The sequence below is a fragment of the Typopeltis vanoorti genome, chromosome 3 (genome assembly GCF_054136105.1).
Source record: "Typopeltis vanoorti isolate ZY-2024b chromosome 3, IOZ_Tvanoo_1.0, whole genome shotgun sequence".
NCBI classification, from domain to species: Eukaryota; Metazoa; Arthropoda; class Arachnida; order Uropygi; family Thelyphonidae; genus Typopeltis; species Typopeltis vanoorti.
In genome coordinates this window covers 31438419-31460645 of record NC_143551.1, presented here as the reverse complement: position 1 = coordinate 31460645, position 22227 = coordinate 31438419, and the positions used below count along the sequence as shown (strand labels likewise).

Genomic DNA, 22227 nt, shown 5'->3' with positions numbered 1-22227 from the left:
TTCGCTTGTCCTTTTCTTTCTTACAGTCGCGGCTTACTTATTGCATTAGTATTCATGGGTTTATCCCGCTTGGTTCGTTGTTATTTTTATGAGCGGTAGTTTTGAATTCATATAATATAGGCAGATCAGGCAAGTACATGAATGAAACAATTTAATGAGCTTAAAGGCGATACACTATAATACACTTCAAAACAGGATAATATGGTTGCACTCAACTCAGATCAAAAGCTCTAATTAACTCGTACTTATCACACATACTAAATCTTAATAACCTTAAATACAATCATAAAATACAATTCATAGATTATCATTAAGCCATTCGGATACACATGGCTATCAGTGAACACATCAGCACAATTACACTTTTAGTTTAACATAATTTTGTATCTATTTGGCCTCTTGGGCAAACAATTCTTAACTCTGTCTCAGACACGTATCTAGTTGTAGGCCACTCTTACAGTTCTTTAAGTTCAGTCCAATTTAAACGTTCACACAGGAAATTCACTCTCTTCTTACAACTGGAATTAGTATTTCAAAAGTCTACATTACCATTTTTGTCCTTGGACTCTTAAAACTTGTTCCCGCCTTGTCTAATCATCAAGGCCTTCAAATGTAATCGCTTTGGAGGATATCTTCCGTAGATCCGTGCGAGCAGAATCTCCGAGGGAAACATGGGAGGTGGCACGTTAACATCGCCTTGAATGGATGGCTCAATTTAGTCCCTCCGTCGTACGACAACATCACAGCTATCCTAGAACACGGACATAGCTTGGCCCAATACGAATGCTACGACGGATGAACTAACTGCCTTCCGCGACTGGCCAGGGACTTCCCTCCTACGACGAGGAGGACCACTCCGAGAGATCGGAATCCAGGAAGAAAAAAGGATCAGAGAGTTCGAATCTTCATGCAAGGCCTTTTTGTTCAATTTTCTCCTCTCGTTAAATCTCGATATTTGCGATACGCGCCAACTTGGTCACGTGTGTCCACGTCAATCTCATTAGCTCCCTCTATTATTTCTTTCACATGTGTATCTGCCTCCTATTCCTGGAAGATGCTTAGGTTTCTCTTTCCGATACTTTCATAATGCAGGATGGTAAAATGACCCTTGAACCCTGACTCACAGGTTTTACTATTTCAGTGCAAGAGGCTGGTTTTTCAAACGGATTTTGCCAGCTTACATGGATTTCTATTATCAGGCCCACACTTAATACAGATTATATTTAAAAACTTTATACAATTTTATACAATTCCTTAACTTTATCTTGACTTGTATTCACAAACAATTTATTTTTTCTATTGCCAACGTTCCATGTTCTCTGCCTGAGTAGAATTAATGTTGTGACCTGAATATTTTAATATAAACCTTTTTAATGCTTATTCAGACACAACAACATACAGAAAGTATGTGGTAGATGTGAATCTGCCAGATTTAAGGTGATCAGTGGTGTACACCAGGGATTAGTCCTTAGACCATTGTTGTTAAATCTTTCATTAATGATATTAGAAGGAATTGAACAGGAGTTTTTCAATTGTTTAATAATGATGCAGAGAATAGGCAAGACAATCAGAGACACTACTGATATCCAGCAATTAGAGAATGATTTGAATAGACTGAAAATTAAGGAAAATGATAATGGTTATCAGTTCACTGTTAGTAAGTGTAGAGTTATGCATTTGGGTGTGGGGATTTCCAATGGCATATTATATTAGCAGGGTTAGCTACAAGGAATCGAATAGGATAGGAATCTTTGCATTATAGTGGAGAGGAATTGGGTCAAAGGTCACATAGCAAAATCTGCAAATACAACTCAGAGGATAATTGTGATGTTAAAACAAACCTTGATAAGACCATGCCTGACTACTGTGTGCAGATTTGGTCTCCTGGGTTCCAAGGGGATAGGATGTGGAAAGAGTGCAAAGAAGAGTTATAAAGTTTATATTAGGATTATGATGAGAGATTGTGAGTATGTCAACTATAGACTCTGATGAACAGGATAAAGAGGGGTGATGTAATAAGCAGTTTAGAAACTTCTGAATGGGAGTTGTAGTATAGTGTCTGATGTTTTTTATATAGAAAGTGGGGAGAGAGAGAGAGAACACAAGGTCCCTCCATGGAAGTTAAGTTTGTTCAAGTTAAGAAAGGGCTAAGAAATAGATTTTGCTGTCACAGAACAGTGAGTGAGTGAGTGAAACAGTTTGCCTCTTAAAGAGGTGAGTACATCTAGTGTGAATAATTTTAAGAGAAGGCATGACAGCTGGTTTGGGTGATGTATAGCTTCCCTCGATGAGTAATTTACTCTTTGGAGGTCTCAGATAATAAAAATACATAAGAACAGCACACAAGGAGACATTAAAAGACAGGTATGTTGTTTCAAGATGTTGAAGCAGAAAAAGGCCTTGATACTTAATTATTTAATTTTTTTCTTAAAAGATGAAAGGATAATAATATTATTCCAAAGTTTGTGTACATCAAAAAACAGGCTAAGAAAAAATTCCCCCTATCTGAAAACACCTGTTTTCAGATAGGGGAAAATGAATTTATCATAAGAGAGTATATACACAATGCTTTGGCCACACATTCTAAAATACATGTTATATAATTCACATAAAATTCAATCTGCTCATTAATTCACCCTGTGAATGTATCACTCAAAATAGAAACACCTTAATATAATAGGAAATATAATCTTAATATAATCAATAGGAAAAATTATAATTGGTCTGTGACCTTCAGGAATAGCTCAAAGATTTTTAAAAACGCCTTTTAAATAACCTTTTAATTGTATATCATGTAAAAGATAATGAAAATAAATTGTAATTATAGAATTAAATGTTTATTGTATAAAATAAACAATGAAAAAAGGATTTGTTAAGGAAATATTTGAAGAGTCATTTGAATAGTGTTGGCTTTCCTTTTTTTCCATCATATATTTTTGTATAGCTGACAACAAGCTTCCTAACAAAATAACATGCTTCTTTGAATGTTATCAACATCTATTGCCTTTTGTTTGAGGTTCTCTGTGACTTTACTACTGAGAGAGACAAACAAGTAACAATTCTGCTTCTGATGGTTGATGGAACAAACTGAGGTGGGCAACGAGTTGATTATTGTCTGCCTGACGTGTGGTAACCTCAGCATGCAATTCAAATCTTTTTCAACTATCACACTGACTGGAGATTTGCATCACATAAAGATAAAACTGGTATTATTTTTTCTAATTCCACTTAACTGCAAAACACGTTAAGGCCTGGATGTATTATAAAAGTAAAAAATAAACATGTTTTACACAGAACTACATTTTATTCTTATAGATCATTAGTAAAAAGAATTTGTTAACAGGTCTATAAATAGTAAGTGTTGCAAATAACATTTCATGAAACATTGTCATCAATGTTTGATTTCAAGTTACAAAATTCAGGATGAAATGTTTGGGACTCACCTCAGGACATAAGAGTAACCGCTCAATAATATCCAATATTAATTCCCAGGTTATTACATTTAGATCTGTGTCAGAATTTTTTACTAATTGCTGCACTGAATGAACAACATCAAGAGCTACTGATGTATGACCACATTCTAGTGCCTGGAGAGGAGGAAAAAAAATTATATATATATATGGAATATAATAAATAACATTTTAAAAGAGTATTTATAAACACTAAAGCAAAATACACATTTTACAGCTTTATTCCATGTGGCAATGCTTAAGTGCCAGGAGAAACTCATGTAAGAGGCTTAATGGAGTGAAACGGCACCGAAAAAGGATTAAAAGTAATATTTAATTCTTCCAACATGTCATTGCCATCACTGAGATATCATCAGGGGAGTACAATATGAGACATAATGTGCACACAAGCACACATGCGCACAGAGGCGGGCAGCATAAAACTAAGCGAAACATGTGGACAAAAGACATTAAAGTCCTAACTAGGTAGGGTGCCTTCTGTGGGAACCTGTTAACAGTGTAGGATATAAACTGGGATCTCGAAGTATTAGCATTTCCCACATTTTGGGTAGTTTTATGTAATCATATTTATTCAAATTAAGCTGATATTTGAAAGCCGCTACAGATTCTAAAAACAGTCTTTCTCTTCTAAATTTGCTGTGATGGAGCATGGTGGTCTTTTTCGAAGTGATTCTACGAGTTGTATCTGAAACATGGCCTGCAGGAACCAATTCACTATAGCCATGACTACAAGGTGTATTTTTTATGGTCAATCTGTGCAGATGGTGGCTGATCTTGTCTGTCCATAATAGGCCAAATTGCAGGAAAAGAGAACTCTATATACACCAGGAACTGAGAGAGAGAGAGAGAGAGAGAGAGAGAGAGAGAGAGAGAGAGAGAGAAGGGGGGGGGGGGTTGATCCTTAGTGAAGCAAATAAAAGTGGTTAGTTTCAAAAAGCCATGCAGAGGTTGTATTTCTTTAAGGTTCTGGTTACTTTTTCTGAGGTAACTTAGGCATAGGATATTAATGATAGCATTATTAAGATTCTTCTGAAGAGAAGGTTGAGGATTGGAGTTAGGGCTTATTCTTTTAGATACTGTGGAAGCTGTAGCCATTAGTTAAGAAGGTGTGTTGCATACGACTAAGTTTTGCTGCAAGAGAGACCTCCCTGGAACAAAGATTATAGGCTCTATTGGTCAGTGTTTTAATGATACCATATTTCTGAGAGGGGGGGGATGGCAAATTTTGTGAATATGTATCTACCAGTGTGAGTGTGTTTCATGTATACTAAAAAGGACAGATTATTATTAGGTATACATGTTACTAAGGTATCTAAAAAGGAGTTGGATTCTAGGGTGAAGACTATTGAGGTGAGAGAAGGAAGACTATTGAGTCTGCAATGAGGCCAAAGAAAGAACAAATCACCACATTACCTTAACCAGACAGAAGGTTTCAGAGCAGCAAGTCAAGAACTTGTTTTTCAAAATATTCCATAAAAAAACAGACAAGGGCAAGAATGAGAGGGGAAAACTGATAGTGGTATCCTGTTTATAAATTTTGTTCTTCCAAGAGAAATATCTGGAATAGATAGGAAAGGAGATCTGTGATATCAGAAATAAAAAAAACTTTTATAAAAAGGTTTTCATTTATAAGGTGATATGGTGTTATTTAAGGGAATGTTAGTGAACACTGAGGTGATATCAAAGACTAACCAATATATCTGCATTATTTAACATTAAATTCTCAATAGAAGTTTTAAACTGGGTATTTTTTTTTTTTTTTTTTTGTATAAATAGAATGTGGTGTGACCAATGAGTGAGGGATTTTAGCCAAGGGGGAGTTGAGTTATTTATTTTTATTTTTTTTTTTTTTATTTCAGGAGGCCATAAACTTTTTTGAGAAGACTTTAATTTTTTGATCTGAGACAGTGTGTTCATAATTTTAAGTTGTAAGTGGAGCATGGATCATTCTCTGAGAATGATATCACTATTTTGATTGGATTCAGTGACATTAAGAATAACAGCAACACTTCCCGTATCAGCAGCTATGGTGATGACTATACTGACTGGAATAGTTTCCTGAGCGCTGAGTTGGCAAGATTACAGATTTCTTATAGGAGGCAAAAATCTAGAAAGAATACTCGTGACTTCAAGCCTAATGTTGTTAGCTATTTCAGGAGCCAAGTTACAGATATTGCATTCAATGTTGAACATCAGCTCTAGCACTGGTACTTGTCAACAGCAATAGCAAAATTGTGACCGAGACTTAGGATGCTGATGGTGGCTTCATTAAGTTTTTCTGATAACAGGCTAAATATTGTATAAAGAAGATATAAAAATTCGTATAGAAAAAAACAGTAATATTTTTTTTCTGTGCCAATTTTACATGGGATATTAAATTTTCATAAAATACTACTTGTAATTAAAATAATGTTTAACTCACTTTTACTGTATTAAATCTGGTAACAAATTGTTAGAATAATTTTATAAGAACCACTAGAATTGTAAAGATAAAAAAAAAAAGCTCACACAGGATTAGACAAATAGAATTAAGGCTAGAGAGGACAAGGCCACCGGATTAAGAGTTTTCCAGCCAAAACTCAACGATAGCATGGGTGGCGAAGAAAAACCCTCCAGTAAATCTGGAGAACTTAATTTGAAGAAGGGTCAAGGTCGGAAGGGTGAGATAGAGATTGAGGGGTCAAAGGGCTCTCGTTTCAAAGTTTTATTCGTGTGCCAAGTCTTTTCCGAGGACGGGCAGCGTTAATTTCCGCAAAGAGCAGCAGTTCTGATGAAGATGGGAAGTTGGACAGCAGTGGAGATGATCTTTTCGTGATGTCCTACTGTATGATTCTTCAATGATCTACATTTGTGCTGTAGTATTGCTGCTGTAACCTAGAGCCCGATCGGTAAAAAAAATTTTTTTTTGGAAGAAGCGGAACGTGCTCGTACACCTTTAGGATCTAGGACTATATGTAATGGGCTGGCGAGATTGTAAGTAAGATGTTTAATGTTAATTCCTAGATTGTGAAAATTAAGCAATGAATGTTGGTTCTATTGTTGATTAGCAAAGAAAGTATTAGAGAATTCGGAAAGCCATACTTCTGTTTGAATGTGAATAAGTATTATATAGCGTTTTAAGGAATCTGCTAATGTTGTGTAATGCAAACAAATTTAATGTGGATTAAAATTGACTTGGTTAAAAAAGCTTTAACTTTTTCCTGTTTATAGCGTGAGTAAAGATAAAGTGTGTTTAAGTCTATCCACGTGTCTGAAAATTTATGTGAAATTTTAATGTCTTCATCTTAAAGCTTAAGCAAAAATGCTTGAATGATCGTATGGAGAATTAGACACATGATTTGATTGTCTCCATTGTTATCTAGTTGTATCAGGCTGAACCAGACACTTGATATGTGCAATTTAAATTTTGTAAATAATTTGTCTTCGAATGAATAAACATGTTTGTCTTGTTAATAGCTTGCCTGATCATGCTTTACTAATGCACTGTCTCATAAAAATATAGAACCTGTGTGACCAAAGAATAGTGATAGCCACGACTGACTAATGATAAGATTTAGGAGTTGCTTGAACTAGAGTTAATTTAAGAGATATTTCTCATGCTTAGCTGAATGTTTCTTTTGCATGTAGGGTAAAATGATTAAGATTAAGAAAAACAATTCTTTTATGTGATCCTTAATGGCGCAGTCGAAAAGAAAAATAAATTTTTAAGGATCGATACAAGAGAAGTACAAGAAGGTAGATTAGGGAATTCATTCCAGCCAGAAGCTTTTCCTCTGTCTCCACTTCAAGCACGTGAAATAGCTTGCTTACGGCCTTGAGAGAAATGGGGGGGAGTAAAACTATAGACTAAAAGAATTAAGAATGATCACAAGTTTTGTGCATGAAGAACTAGCAACGATGATAAGCTCAGTATTACAACTGATAAGAAAGAGACATTACAAAGGCTCAGTGCGACGACATAATAAATCTTCTTTCACTATGAGTTATTCCCACTTCCTATGCAGGGTCCGCGTGTTACTTAGATGTGACTATTTGTTAGTACCACTCCCAACCGACCTGTCGCCTAGTCTGCCGCTGTTGGGGGATATATTTTTGGCTGCTGTAGAAGAATATGTTCACGGGGCCGGTTTGCCTGCTTGCGGGATGAAAAACACCAGATAAACTGGCAGAAAAAACCCTACTGCCCGCGCCCAAGACCGGCCAACTTGGCTATGCCTGAGGAAGATCCTCACGTTCCTCACATCTTCGACGGGAATCGAACCTGGGACACTCCTTCCCCAGGCACATGGTTACGAAGCGCAAAGCCACTAGGCTAACTGTGCAGACCGACGACATAATAAATAATAAATAAATAGATATCAACAAAATTAAAAGATAGATATTACTACAATGGCTCAGCCTACAGGATTTAAATCCACTTAATAACACAGAAAATACTGTGGATTTTTGAGACAGTTTTGGTAACAGGTCAGGCAGTTACAATTTTTAACTTTGAAAAAAAAATTTTTTTTTTTCAAAGTTAAAAATTACCAATCAAAGTTACCAATCAAATAATACCAAAATGGACAACGTAGAATTTTTCCGTACAATTAACCCTCAATTTGTCATCCCGCAATTTTCTGGTGACAAAAATGATGATGTATTAGCATTCTTTAGCTTTGTTGAAGAGCTAAGAAAGGTTGGAAGGTGGTCAGACTTCCAACTGTTAATTCTATTTAGGAGAAAACTGGTTGGGAAGACCAAGAACTTCCTGTTTTGATCCCCATATTCATTCCTAGGGACACCTTGGAATACATGAAGTTTAAGGAAACCTTGATTTACCAGTTCTCCAAAGTAAGAAGCTTGAGTCCTAACCTTTGGAAATTGCAGAGGTGTGCTCAGGATAAGAAAGAAAATGTGATAGATTTTTACAACAGACTACTGACAATTGCAGTATAAGCGTCTCCAAGGAAGATAAACCTCACCTTGACTGGGTGGTATTCCACCAATTTAGATTAGGAGTCAAGGAAGAACTGAAGGAGACTGCTTACAAAAAGAGGATTACAAATCTTGAGGAATGTTACCTCGCTGTGAAGGAGAGAGAGAGAGAGAGGAGCTTGCAGACATTTGTCCTGCTTCTATTAAAACAGCCAAATTAATGTAATTAAAAAGGAAGATTATTCCTCTTGTAAAAGTAAGTGTGAGAAGCACTGAAGCAAGGGTAAGGGAAAACAAATTAAAGATCGTAGGAAGGGGGAAATTCGTTCAACATTAAACAAATAACTGACAGTGAGATAACCATCCTGAAGGATTTAAGACCTACCAACATAGAGAAATTAAGAATGATAATAAGACAAGAAGTAGAAAGGCCACAATAGCCTATGATGGAGCAACTTGATGCAGTTATTAAGCAGTTGGGGGATTTAACAGCAAAGACCTCTGAATTAACTGCACCTCAAAAAGAGGGGAATAATGAGGCAAAGAACAGAAAGGAGCCTCCCAAATGTTTTGTTTGTAACAAATGTGGGCACATGGCTTGCAATTGTTTTAGAAATAAGAGACCCTCCAACGGAAATGCTAGATACAAGTCTAATCTTGTGCATACTCATCAGGGTTATGCAAATAGACCATGGAAAAGAGAGAACAAGATAAGAGAATACCCAAGGAAGTCAAAAATGACCATAAGGGGAAAGGTTCAAGGAATACCTTGTGACGTTTTATTAAATACCAGTTCCCAGGCCGCTGTCATAACTGGAAGTTATTTTCAAAGAATAAAATCCAGTGTATGGAAGGGTATAACTGAACTGAAGAGACCGATTAAACTAATGGGAGTTTCAACGCCCAAGATATGTGCAACAAGGAAAGCGAGAGTTAAATAATACTTACCAGAGTTTAATTTGTGTACTTGGCAAGAGTTATTGGTTCTCCCTAGGACATCTCGCCCGAGCGTACAAATAATTTTGAGAACTGACTTTCTACAGAAATACAAATTCTCTTGCGATTTTTCTAGAAATGAGGTTTTTCTAATGGGTAACAAACGTTCAGGCAAGGATGACAATGTTTTAAAGAACAGAGGTAGGGAGAACACATGAAGGGAGAACAAAGGAGTGACAATAAAGTCAAACTTACTGAACGGACTGAGAGAAATAATGAGGAATGTCTTAATGACCACACTGACTCTTCATTAAGTCAATCATCTGAAGGGAACAGTCACTCGAAGGCCCTGAATGAGGCCTACTCTATCTCGAACGTCAAGCTAGTAAAAGATCACAAAGCAACGGGAGAGCCTTTAGGGGAAAGTAAGCAGAGCACAATAGCGATAAATATGATTGAAACACCTAGAAGATTCAAAAATTCTTATAACCAACCAATGGAACAGGCAAAGAGAAAATGGGGTTGATAACCAAGCTCAGCGAAGGCTTCATTTTACCAGTATCCTCTGTTTTCTTTTTATGATAAGAGAAGCAGTGGGAGGATTGTTAGCTCAGAGTTTAGCTATTGCTACAGATGCTGTTCACTTGCTAACTGATTTTGCAAACTTTATATTTAGTTTAATAGCTCTTTATTTAGCTTCAAGTCTTTCAATAAAGAGAAATAAGTTTAATGCCAAAAAGAGAGAATATGTTCAAATGCGGTACAATTTGAGGCAAAGAAAGAAAGAAAAGCCTAAAAGGGTGAAATTAGTCATGTCTTCTCCAGAAAAATGTTAAGAAAAACTTTTTTGTGAAAAACTTTTTTGAGAGAGTAGGCCTTTGTAAAATCTCGTATAGAAAAAAACATAGTAATATTTTTTTCTGTCAATTTCACTTGGGAAATTAAATTTACATAAACTACTTGTAATTAAAATAATGTTTAACTCACTTTTACTGTATTAAATCTGGTAACAAATTGTTAGAATAATTTTATAAGAACCACTAGAATTAAAGAAAAAATAAACTCAGAGATGATTAGACAAATAGAATTAAGGCTAGAGACAAGGTCACTGGATTAAGAGTTTTCCAGCCAAAACTCAACGATAACATGGATGGCAGTAAGTCCGGGGGCCTTAATTTGAAGAAGGGTCAAAGTCGGAAGGGTGAGATAAAAGACAGAGATTGAGGGGTCAAAGGCCTCTCGTTTCGAATTTTTATTTGTGTGTCAAGTCTTTTCCGAGGACGGGCAGTGTTGCATTCCGCAAAGAGCAGCAGTTCTGATGAAGATGGGAAGTTGGACAGCAATGGAGATGGTCTTTTCGAGATGTCCTACTGTATGATTCTTCAATGATCTATGTCTGTGCAGTAATATTGCTGCCGTAACCTAGAGCCCGATTGGAAAAAAAAAATTTTTTTGGAAGAAGCGGAACATGCCCGTATACCTTTAGGATCTAGGACTATATGTAATGAGCTGGCAAGATTGTAAGATGTTTTATGTTAATTCCTAGATTGTGAAAATTAAGCAATGAATGTTGGTTCTATTGTTGATTAGCAAAGAAAGTATTAGAGAATTCGGAAAGCCATACTTCTGTTTGAATGTGAATAAGTATTATATAGCGTTTTAAGGAATTTGCTAATGTTGTGTAATGCAAACAAATTTAATGTGGATTAAAATTGACTTGGTTAAAAAGCTTTAACTTTTTCCTGTTTATAGCGTGAGTAAAGATAAAGTGTGTTTAAGTCTATCCACATGTCTGAAAATTTATGTGAAATTTTAATGTCTTCATCTTAAAGATTAAGCGAAAATGCTTGAATGATCGTATGGAGAATTAGACATATAATTTGTATTGTCTCCATTGTTATCTAGTTGTATCAGGCTGAACCAGACACTTGATATGTGCAATTTAAATTTTGTAAATAATTTGTCTTCGAATGAATAAACATGTTTGTCTTGTTAATAGCTTGCCTGATCATGCTTTACTAATGCACTGTCTCATAAAAATATAGAACCTGTGTGACCAAAGAACAGTGATAGCTACGACTGACTAATGATAAGATTTAGGAGTTGCTTGAACTAGAGTTAATTTAAGAGATATTTCTCATGCTTAGCTGAATGTTTCTTTTGCATGTAGGGTAAAATTATTAAGATTAAGAAAAACAATTCTTTCATGTGATCCTTAATGGCGCAGTCGAAAAGAAAAATAAATTTTTAAGGATCGATACAAGAGAAGTACAAGAAGGTAGATTAGGGAATTCATTCCAGCCAGAAGCTTTTCCTCTGTCTCCACTTCAAGCACGTGAAATAGCTTACTTACGGCCTTGAAAGAAATGGGAGGGAGTAAAACTATAGACTAAAAGGATTAAGAATAATCACAAGTTTTGTGCATGAAGAACTAGCTCAAGCAACGACGATAAGCTCGGTATTACGACTGATAAGAAAGAGACATTACAAAGGCTCAGTGCGACGACGTAATAAATAAGAAATAAATAAATATCAACAAAAATTAAAAGATAGATATTATTACAATGCCGCAGCCGACAGGATTTAAATCCACTTAACGACAGAAAATATTGTGGATTTTTGAGACAGTTTTGGTAACAGGTCAGGCAGTTACAATTTTTAACTTTGAAAAAAAAAAAAAAAAATTTTTTTTTGTAAAATAATAATGGATTGTGAACTTACAAGTATTGACCAATCACATAATGCCAATGAATATTGGATAAGAATTATCCGATATTCTGTATGTTGGTAAATGATTTGTATTAGATCGTTATTGCAACTACTTTGCTTCTGTTCTGGTGTGTTAACTTAGAGGATAGGAGCCATGATGAGTTATCAATGTCGAAACCTCCAAGGAAGATTGTTTTCCTGTTTGGATAGTTAGACTATATATGAGCAATGTCAGAAATAAATACTCAAAAAGGTTAGAACAGTCATCAGTTTTAAGAGAACAGCAAAGGCAGCAAAAAAAAAAAAAAAAATCCAACTGTTGGTATTCTGTATAACCCTTTCAAAAGTTTGTGAGTCTCAATCATATCACCCCCCTCTTTCTCCTGTTTGCTAGTGTCTGCAGTCTACAAATTCTCTATCATCATAATCAAAATTTCACATATCTGGTATCATATTTAACACACTTCTTTGTGTTATTTTTTTGGAAATTCAGAATTTCCAAGGAAATCAGGAGACCAGGTTTTGATATCTGTCAGTCAGCCATCTTCTTATCCAAGCCAATATTTTATAATCCAATCCCATATTCACCAGTTTGTGTAACAGTCTTCCATGTTATATTCTATCAAAAGCCTTATAGTGTCAAAAGTATCATAACGTATCCATTTCCATTGCCTAATTCAACAGTAACATTATTATAGAATGTGAGAAAGTTGCTCAAACATGACCTTTTCTTAGTAAACCCATGCTGTTCATCCCAAAATAGAGATTTTCTGTCAATCCATTTCTGAATGTAAGCCCTAACCAACTTTTCCAAAATCTTTACCTCCCATTCCAGAGACACTATTAGGTCAATAGTTGAGTACATCAGTCTTTGCAATGGGATTATCTCTTGTGCAAAGGGATAAACATACATTTTCTATTTTCTTTCAATTCCTATGGAATCTTCCCTGCTCTGAGACTCAAATTATACTGACGGTCAAAGGAATAGTCAGTTCAGCTGAAAACTCTTTTAGCAACCATGCTGATAGCTCATATATTCCTGTATTCTTATTCAGTTTATGCAACAGTTTTAGTATCTCCTCCTACTCATACAGTGAAGAGGTAGAAGTGAGCACAATGTTGCATATACCAGGTTGATAGCTTTTAGCAAAAGGCACTCATTAGTTGAACAACACCTGTTATCCTCACGCTGCCTGCATTCGGTAGAATTATTCTTTCGTATTCATTCCTTCTTTTACTTGCAGTATAAGACAGAATTCTTTTGGGTTGTCTTTAGCTTGCAGAGCAAGTTTCTTTTCGTACTCACTCTTAGCTTTCTCTATAACAATTGTTTTTATTTGTAAATTATATGCTGTACTTATAATTTTCATAACTGTCATCATGTTTATACACACAGTATTCCTTCCACATCTTTTTTCTTACGACTCTCTTAATAAGATTACACACCCATTTCACTCTTGAAGGTTCAATGGAATATTTACAGCACTAGGAAAGGATAAAAACTGATTTTTAATTCTTTCCTAGTGGTGCTGTAAATCATTAGGAAAGTGCTAGTGATATACAGCACTGAGGCATCTTCAGGGATTACAAATACTAAGTGAAACACGTAGGTGATTCTAAAGTCCTATCTATGTGGTGCGTCCTCTATGGGTGTAGGTGACCTAGGATGTAAAGTGGGATCTCTGGTAATATTTCCCGAATTTTGGGAAGTTTTATGCAACCGTATTTATTTAAATTTGGTTGATTTCTAAGTGCTGCCATGGATTCTAAAAACAGTCTTTTTTTTTTTTTTTTTTTTTTTTAATTTACTATGGTGGAGCATGGTGGTTTTTCTCCAGGAGAACCTGTGGGTTGTATCCAAAACATGGTCTACAAGGCCAGGGTTGACCATAGCCATGATTGCAGATGTATGATTTGTGTTCTAAACAGATGGTTGCTGATCTAACTGTCTGTCCAAAGTAAGTCAGCTTGCAGGAGCAGGGTACTTTATAAATTCCAGGCACTGAGAGAGGAGGGAGCTGATCTTTGGTAGAACAGATAAGGGCAGCAAGTTTATGGTGGGGCTTAAATGCTGTGTGGAGGTTGTACTTTAAGGACCTAGCTATTTTTTATAATGTGCTACTGATGTAGGGTGCACATGGATCCATTTCATTCTATCCTATATATTCTTTATACTCTAGGGACACATTCAAATATCACATCATTTAAGTATTTATTTAAACACTTCCCATGCATTCCTGATATCCTTCACATCACAACCGATAACATGGTGCAGATAACCCAGCATACTCCTCAGGTAGTGATAATTTCCTGCTTTGCAACTTTTTCTGAATGGAACATTCATAAACTTAGCCACTTCCTGAGTATTGCAAGATCACTGTCACCAACCAGTCACTAAAGTTATGTCTTTAACTGAAATCCCCCCCCCCCTCCTCTGACACTTTAATCAGATCTAAGACTCTGACCTTGAGTTCCTTCTGTAACATACTGCTTGCAGAAGACGCCTAGCAACAACTCAATAAATTCAGTTTCATTCTTCTCATGAGACGCTATACGCTATGCACCTCAGATTAATGCCTACAATCTGAGGTGCCAACATATTTGCCAAGGCAACAAAATTTAACCCTTTGTTTCTTATACTCCTAGCATTTGTGTACAGACCTAATGTTACCTGTATGTTTTTTTTTTTGTATACTCTTCTCTGTTGTCTGTGTGACAGAGTTGGAAAACATGCAGATCTCTGTTCTTACCTTACTTACTCAGACATTCTTGCATGTGCTTGATAGGTCCAAACCAGACAAACACAAAATCATTCCCTCCTCAATCATTTCCATGATAATGCCCATTCCCATCATTAGCATACTGCCTCTCATAACACCATTCTGTGTTATGTCTCATACCAATTAATAGTTTTTCCAGACTCCTGATACCAAATGCATTTGAGTATAGGCCATCCCTCTTCTACAAATCCATTCTTCTCTCAAACTCACTTTATATATCCAACAACTCGCATACATCCATTCCTTCTGTACGGCTTACGTGTAGAATTATTTGCCATCATAGCCTCCTCTTCTTAATTCATTTCAATCATATCCAGGTAATACTTATGACTTTCACTTTCTCACTCTTTACTTTCGCTTCTTCCAACAACTTTTTATATCCTTTCTCATAGTGAACTTATGCTAGTTAAGTCATTGGTACCTACTAGAATGATGGTCTCTTTTGCTTTTCTTCTTTGTTTTCCAACTGCATATGATATATTTCTAATTTTTGATCTGGGAAAACTTGAAGTTATAAAGCTCTCATCAATGGCAAGCTTTATGAGAGTTGCCATACCAAATAATATCGTTCTTTTTTACAATCAACTTTACCTGCCTGATCCATGCTTTGTTGCATGGATCAGGCAAGTAAAGTTGATTTTGCAATTTATTTATTTTTTCCTAAGTTCCTTTAAATGCCACTCAACATTCTATAATTTCCGAATAGTCTGTCTAATAACCTACTTTAACTTTATGATTTTCAAAGTTAAATCATTTTCAATAACCGCTCTAAAAGGGCAAGCCTCCTTATTCAAGCTGTAGCTGATCTCATTAACAGCATGCATTTTTGGAGCTATTTTACAGCTGTCTTGCAATATCTTAATAAAAATATGCTATAAAAACATTAAATATTATTGAAATACAAAAATATGCACTAATATAATATAAAACGTTAATTTTCTAAGGAAAAAATACAACAGATAAACATCATAAATACACTGACCACTCACCAAATATACCATCAAAAAAAATAATAAATAATACAGGGTGTTCGGGATAAATTTGACATATTTATAATTAATTATATTTTTCCGTAAGTTACATGTATTAACACACACTTCTCTTCATTTAAAAGTTTGGACCCTTCTTCATTCATATACAAGATGTCAGAAAGGATGGATAGCTGGAACCCACCTGAATCATGGAAGAGAATAACTTGTATCATGATGATTCGTGCCCACCATCAAAATAAGGATATTACGACTGCTGCCCAATGCTCCCTGAATACAGTAAAAACAATCAGGCATGAACTAGAGACTTGCAATGGTGACTACGAGGATGTAGCAAGAAGAAAGATCCCTAGCAGACGATCTGATTGCGTGCGTACAGCAGAATTCCTCGCAAATCTGCAGGAACAGGTGTTGAAGAACCCTGGCATTGGAATTCGGGCTTTGTTCGTGGAGTTGCTAACTGTAGTCAAGCCCTGGATAACAAGGGTAGCCAATGGTAGGCCGTATGTATGGCAGCAGGATTCGGCCCCTTGCCACACCTCTGGGAAAAGTCAAAAATGGTTGTCTGAAAATTTCTACGACTTCACCAGTCCAAATGTTTGGCCTCCAAACTCCCCAGACCTTAACCCCATGGATTATTTTGTATGGGGCGCAGTTGAAAAAGACACCAATCGCACTTCCAGTAATACAAAAGCCCAGTTAATGGATAAAATTAAAACAGTTTTTGCGGCCCTTCCCAGGGAGACTGTAGCATCAGCTTGTTCGAGGTTCCGAAGCAGAATTGAAGCTGTGATCGATGCTAATGGTGGTTATTTTGAGTAAATCTTGTTGATAGTATTGTAATTAACTCTGCCTGTAATGTTTTTTTGTCAATTCATTAAATTTAATAGATACAAAGAAGATTTTCTTTTTCCTTACGAAACTGTCAAATTTATCCCGAACACCCTGTATATACATTATTTATTTTTTAATTCTTTGGTGCATTTTTGAATTTTTTTTGTTAGTTTTCATGGACGATTTTATTTTAATCAGTTATACATTTGTTATGCCAACTTTCTCAGTAGTGAAATACTGGATAAATCTATAGAGCAGAAACATGTAGCATGGCAAAAGGACTTGTGAACATTATTTCAACACAGGGGATTCCTAGACTCAAATGTAGCTTTGATAGTGCCCCTGCAAGCTACTATACTCAGACTCCCTTTGTGCATAAACCAGCTTAGTAGGAAGCAGCAGGATTATTGGCCAGTCGACGGGTTTGGTCCTATGTACTATCTAGCAGCTAGCCTGCAGAGACCATTTTACTGCTGTACTACCCTTGAATGGAGGATGTCATGGATCCCTAACATGCTTTCCACTGATGGGAAGACATGCACAGCAAAGCCATCACCTGCTATGCTTGTGTGACAAATGCAGAGAGAAAATTGAGACACTACACTAGAGGCAAAAATTGGCAATAGCTACTTCACACCTCCAGTAAGCAGAATAGTGGTGTTTCATTAAATGGCAAAATTAATCTGCCACCTGCGGGGTGGATTAATTTTGAGTTTATTCAGCATTTTATCCAACTAGGCAAGACATGATTATGAGGTGTCAATACTCACTTCACCAGAATGCTGTTTACAAGAACAGGCCACACCATAGGAAAGTGGGGATGACTTGGCTGGAAGAAGATATCTATCGCATATCAGCATCTCATTAATAGCTCAAGTATTTCAGATAAGGAAGAAAGAAGGTGTAGAATGGCATCATCTACTCAGCTACCTTTTTTGCATTTGAGGTTTCTAATAGATTTTTCTCTTCTAGTAGAGGAATATACTTGTGGTTGCATTCCTTTTCTGATATTTTCTATCAGTTTTGTTTCTGGCTACTTTAATATTTTTCCCAAATATTACTCTAGAATATCTTTTAACTTTACTTTTTATATCACTTCTTTTTGTGACACTCTTTCCTACATTTTCAAGTTTTCTTTAGTAGCCTCCAAACACCTCCTCACCTCTATGATATTTATCTTTTTTATTCTTAACAATTTTTTTTTCATAATTTCTGTCAAGTTGCCTTTTATATATAAGTTAGGTCTCCTACATTCTTCTCTGTATTTTCTAAAAGTGCATACTAACTTACTAGTCAATATATCTTCTTTATGTGGACTGCTTCTTTATCTTCTGGTATTTACCATGGAGTTCTTTTCAATCTCTATGGCTAACTTCATAGAGAACTTCATTGTTTTCTTTGGATTTTTCCACTTAGTCTCTAAGGTTTAATCCATGTTCTCAAACCAGCAACATTTGTATGTTTTGGTCTAAGTTCATATCTAAGAGCTGTGTAACTTCCATTTTTTTAATTTAATTTACTATAAATTTTTCAATGTGGCATTCATTTTTATCATGCTCATTATAGTCACTTCCTATTTCAAATCTTGCACTCTCTTAATACAGTGGACTATTTTAAAGATATCATTATTAACAACGATAACTTTTCATGTTTTTGTGTGTAATCTTTCCATGTGAATTTATTAATATTTTCATGTTAGCACCAATAGCAATAATAATGACTTGTCTGCACCTGAGCAGAAATCAAGCAGATAAAATTCCTGTTAGCACTTTATCTTTAAATTTTTCTATGACATTTCTACATGTCTAGGATTCATTTCCTTCTCTACCTACTCTGATGTATATTTTTCCAGAAAGGAAAGAGAATTGACTTTTTGTTTTTCATTATATGTCAGCTGCTAGCTCATCTCAAAACTTTCTTTATGTCTTTCTTACAAGAACATCTCAGTGTTCAATCTCCCCTTTTGAAATAAGTCCTCATCATTCTATGTGAAATCAACTCCCATTAAAAACCTTTATCCTCCCTTCCCTGATCTATTACCTGAATAAATTATCTTATACTATATTTGATATGTCATCTGTTGTTGTCATCAACTCAGTAAATAAGAATAACATGGTGTTTTTGCAACTCTTCTGCTAACTCTGCTTCTTTTCCATTTATACTTTGAAGATTGATAATGTCTATTCAATTCTGCTAAGGTAGTTTCTCACTGTTCAACCTGAATAAAACAGCTAGCCTTGTGTAACTGGTGATGTTAGAAATGGCATGATATCAAATTATCTGATATCATGCCATCTCTAAGTAATAAGCATTATTTGGCTAGGTCTTATATTGCCAGCTCATCCTCTTAGCATCTGAGAAGATATCTAAAAAAGGGGACACATCATGAGAAAATAAAGAATGGATATTGGTCACAATTTTCAGTGAAATCTTCACATAGTGGCTACATTGATATTTCCACCCAATTATCTAGTTTCACCCCTTATGTGGCCATGATTAAATATTTATAAATCTTAAATCTAGTGAATTACTTTAAAATAATTTGTATTATTATTCAAGAAAATCTCACCATAAGAAAGGCTGGAAGAACAGCAGAAGGAGTATGTTGCAGTGTGGGAACCTGTTCAGGACTCCACAATGCCATCCAGAGGAAGTGTACAGCTCCTTTTAGAAGTATATTGTCTGTTAAGTTTCTCCTAGATGGTAAAGGATTTTTTTTTTTTCAAAACGAGAACTATTGTTATTTTAAATTAAATGCAGAACAATTTGTCATCTATTATTTCATTATTTTCAATACAATATGTCATCCATTACTTACAAAACTGTACTTTTTTTAAGAGTTATTGCATTGGACTCTCTTTATAGCAAACACCATCATTACAAATTCATTCATTATAGCAAACTGCTAGAATGTTCTGGCTGAAGACCCATAGGTTATAATGCCATTCTAACAAAAATCTATTGCAAACTATTCCTGTGGTTTCTACAAGTTTGCTATAATGAGAGTTGACTGTATTAAACAGCTGTTCTTCTGGTAATTTACTTCTACTAAAAAAAAAGAAGAAAAAAGAGAATGATGTGTATACCATAAAAATCTGTAGGAAATATATGTAAAAATTCTTACATATAAGACTAATCAAGATATATCCAAAAATGTGTTTTTCTATATACTCCATTCCCAAGTAGCATGAAAAATATCAAGGCATATCAGGATAAGTGTTTCTTTCTGCTTATTACAAGATCATCTCTCATTGTATCTGAGAATCAGGAATGATGTAGGCGCATTAAGTTTTGTACAAAAATCAGTAATACTAGAACCATAACACATCAAATTAAAACAAACAAATAAAATCTGGTGGCAAAAGAATTGAATATACTATGCAACAGTTTGAATACAGACAGGAAAACAGAAAACATCAACTGCATTCTGGGTAATAAACTTATGAACTTGAAAAAAAAAAATTATGCATTTTAGCTATTTAGGCATAATTTTTAGTGAAGACAGGTAATTAATTAAATAAGGTGTTTAAGGGTTAAGGTGAATAACTGGGAAGAGACCTCCACATGGCATTTTGGGGGGAAACCAATCAGGACTTCTGACTTGATGTCCAGTGCTCACCTTCTCATGGTGTACCCTGTTGGGTATCTATGAAACAGTTGAATATCTACCTGGATAATGAATGAATGAATGAATGAGGATGGGCTTGCAATATGAGATTTAACCAACCAAATTGTATTCTTACCATAACTCAGAATGATGGTACATCATGATGGAATTTCATGCCAGCTGTGGCATTGCCCAGTTAAACAAGACTTCCGTTTGTTTTTGTCAGGGAACCAGGGTAAAGAGTGAAAAGTCAACTACTGGAACAAACTCCAACTCAACCTCAGCAGAAATCAAGATTGGCACCATCAACATAAGAAGCATCAATGGAAAAGAAATGAAACTAGCAGAAAAACTGGATAATTACCACATCTACATAATAGGTGTTACTGAAACAAACAAGACAAAAACAGGTGACATATTTCTAAGCATCAAATGCAAGATGCTATATTCAGGTGTAAAATTGTAATGAATTTTCTTTTTCTACTATGTATGCTGATATTACTTTTTAGATTGCCTTTGTAAATTATCGTAATTTATTATTTATTAAAATCCTATTGATTGTGCAATTGTAAAATCTTAATGATTTTTTTATTATTTATTAAACTGCAGCATTGTAAAATTCTTTATTTGTTCTTCAATTATTACTATTAATTTTTTATTATTGACCTTTACTCTATTTACTTCATTTATTTTGCCCTTTGTTGTTATATTTTCTTATATCATCATTCCATTAACTACAACAGTTTAACAAAAAATTTTGTTTACAATAAGTTATTTCACTAAGCTTCTCTATCTTAAATTTTGTTCCCCGCTTTCTTCCTGCCCTTTCCTACTGCACGTAAAGCAGACTCTAATTTTAGCTATGGCCGGCTTTACGATTATGGTATATTCAATTTCTCACACTCATCGGCCTGATAAATTTATATGATTTACGACTGCTCCAGTCAGACTGAATAATAGAAAGTGAGGAATCAAAGAAGTGGAATTAAAGGCAATATTTAACAAATTTTCTCTTAACCATATAACAAGTTGTGGCAATATCTAATTAACACACAGAGGTTCGTAATTCTTTTAAGATAGTGCATTGGCAATGATCAGATCAAGTTTCTGTTCAAACAAAACATTTTATTCTAACTAAAAAAATTGACATTATAAACTAGACAAATAGTGGGGAATAACTGTTTCTCCCAGCATAGCTAACTCCAGAAAATACATTACACAATTAAAACACACATTCTGCATTCACACAACCCTAACACACTACTTAGTATTATACAATACATACTAGACAAATACTGTCCGACCACAGATAGAGAACCTCAGTTGGAAATCTGCCAAGAAGAGTCAATTCATGTTGATGGGGAGAAAGAAATAAGGTGATGTACGATTGGTCACAACACGCAAAATCACGTGCTTTATATGCAAAATTTTCTAACTGTTATATAAGCAAAATAGCTACCACTTTAAAAAATACGATGTTCATAAAAAAAGTTAATTTTTTCAATGTGTAATAATAAAGAACTCATCCCACAATACGGATTGATTATCCTATTATCGGAATGGATTCTCCTTCTTCTGACATGCGCAAAAGTGTCAAAGGGCCTCGCATCTGTGAGCGTACAGTAGTGGGGAATAACTGTTTCTCCCAGCATAGCTAACTTCAGAAATTTACCTTATACAAATATAACATATTCATTTACACCATTCTGACACTCTACTCAGTATTTTACAAAATTTAGCACAGACACTTGCTTAATATATTTATATCCAATTTTTACATATCTACAATCCAGGAAACATCGATATGATGTGCTTACTCACAGTTTTTCTTTTTATAAACAGTCCTTTACCACAAACAAAGTTCCATTGGGACATCTTGAATCTTTGCCTTGATCTGGATACTTCTTTCTTTAACTCGGATGCTTCTGTACCCTGTGTACCCTCACAGTTTTGCCTGAGTAGCAAATGACATCCTTCCTTCTTTC

The 22227-nt window shown here is 35.1% G+C and overlaps 1 protein-coding gene across 4 annotated transcripts in view; it reads right to left on the bottom strand.

Moving 5' to 3' along the window:
• The window catches only part of gig (TSC complex subunit tuberin), a 943661-nt gene that overhangs the window by 640746 nt on the left and 280688 nt on the right, over positions 1 to 22227 (bottom strand). For all 4 annotated transcript variants that reach the window (XM_090415521.1, XM_090415523.1, XM_090415524.1 and 1 more), the window contains exons 12-13: positions 19205 to 19331; positions 3444 to 3587 (exon numbers count right to left, since the gene is read on the bottom strand). In XM_090415521.1, coding sequence (XP_090271647.1) covers positions 3444 to 3587; positions 19205 to 19331 — 271 coding nt within the window. The remainder of the gene's footprint in view (positions 1 to 3443; positions 3588 to 19204; positions 19332 to 22227) is intronic.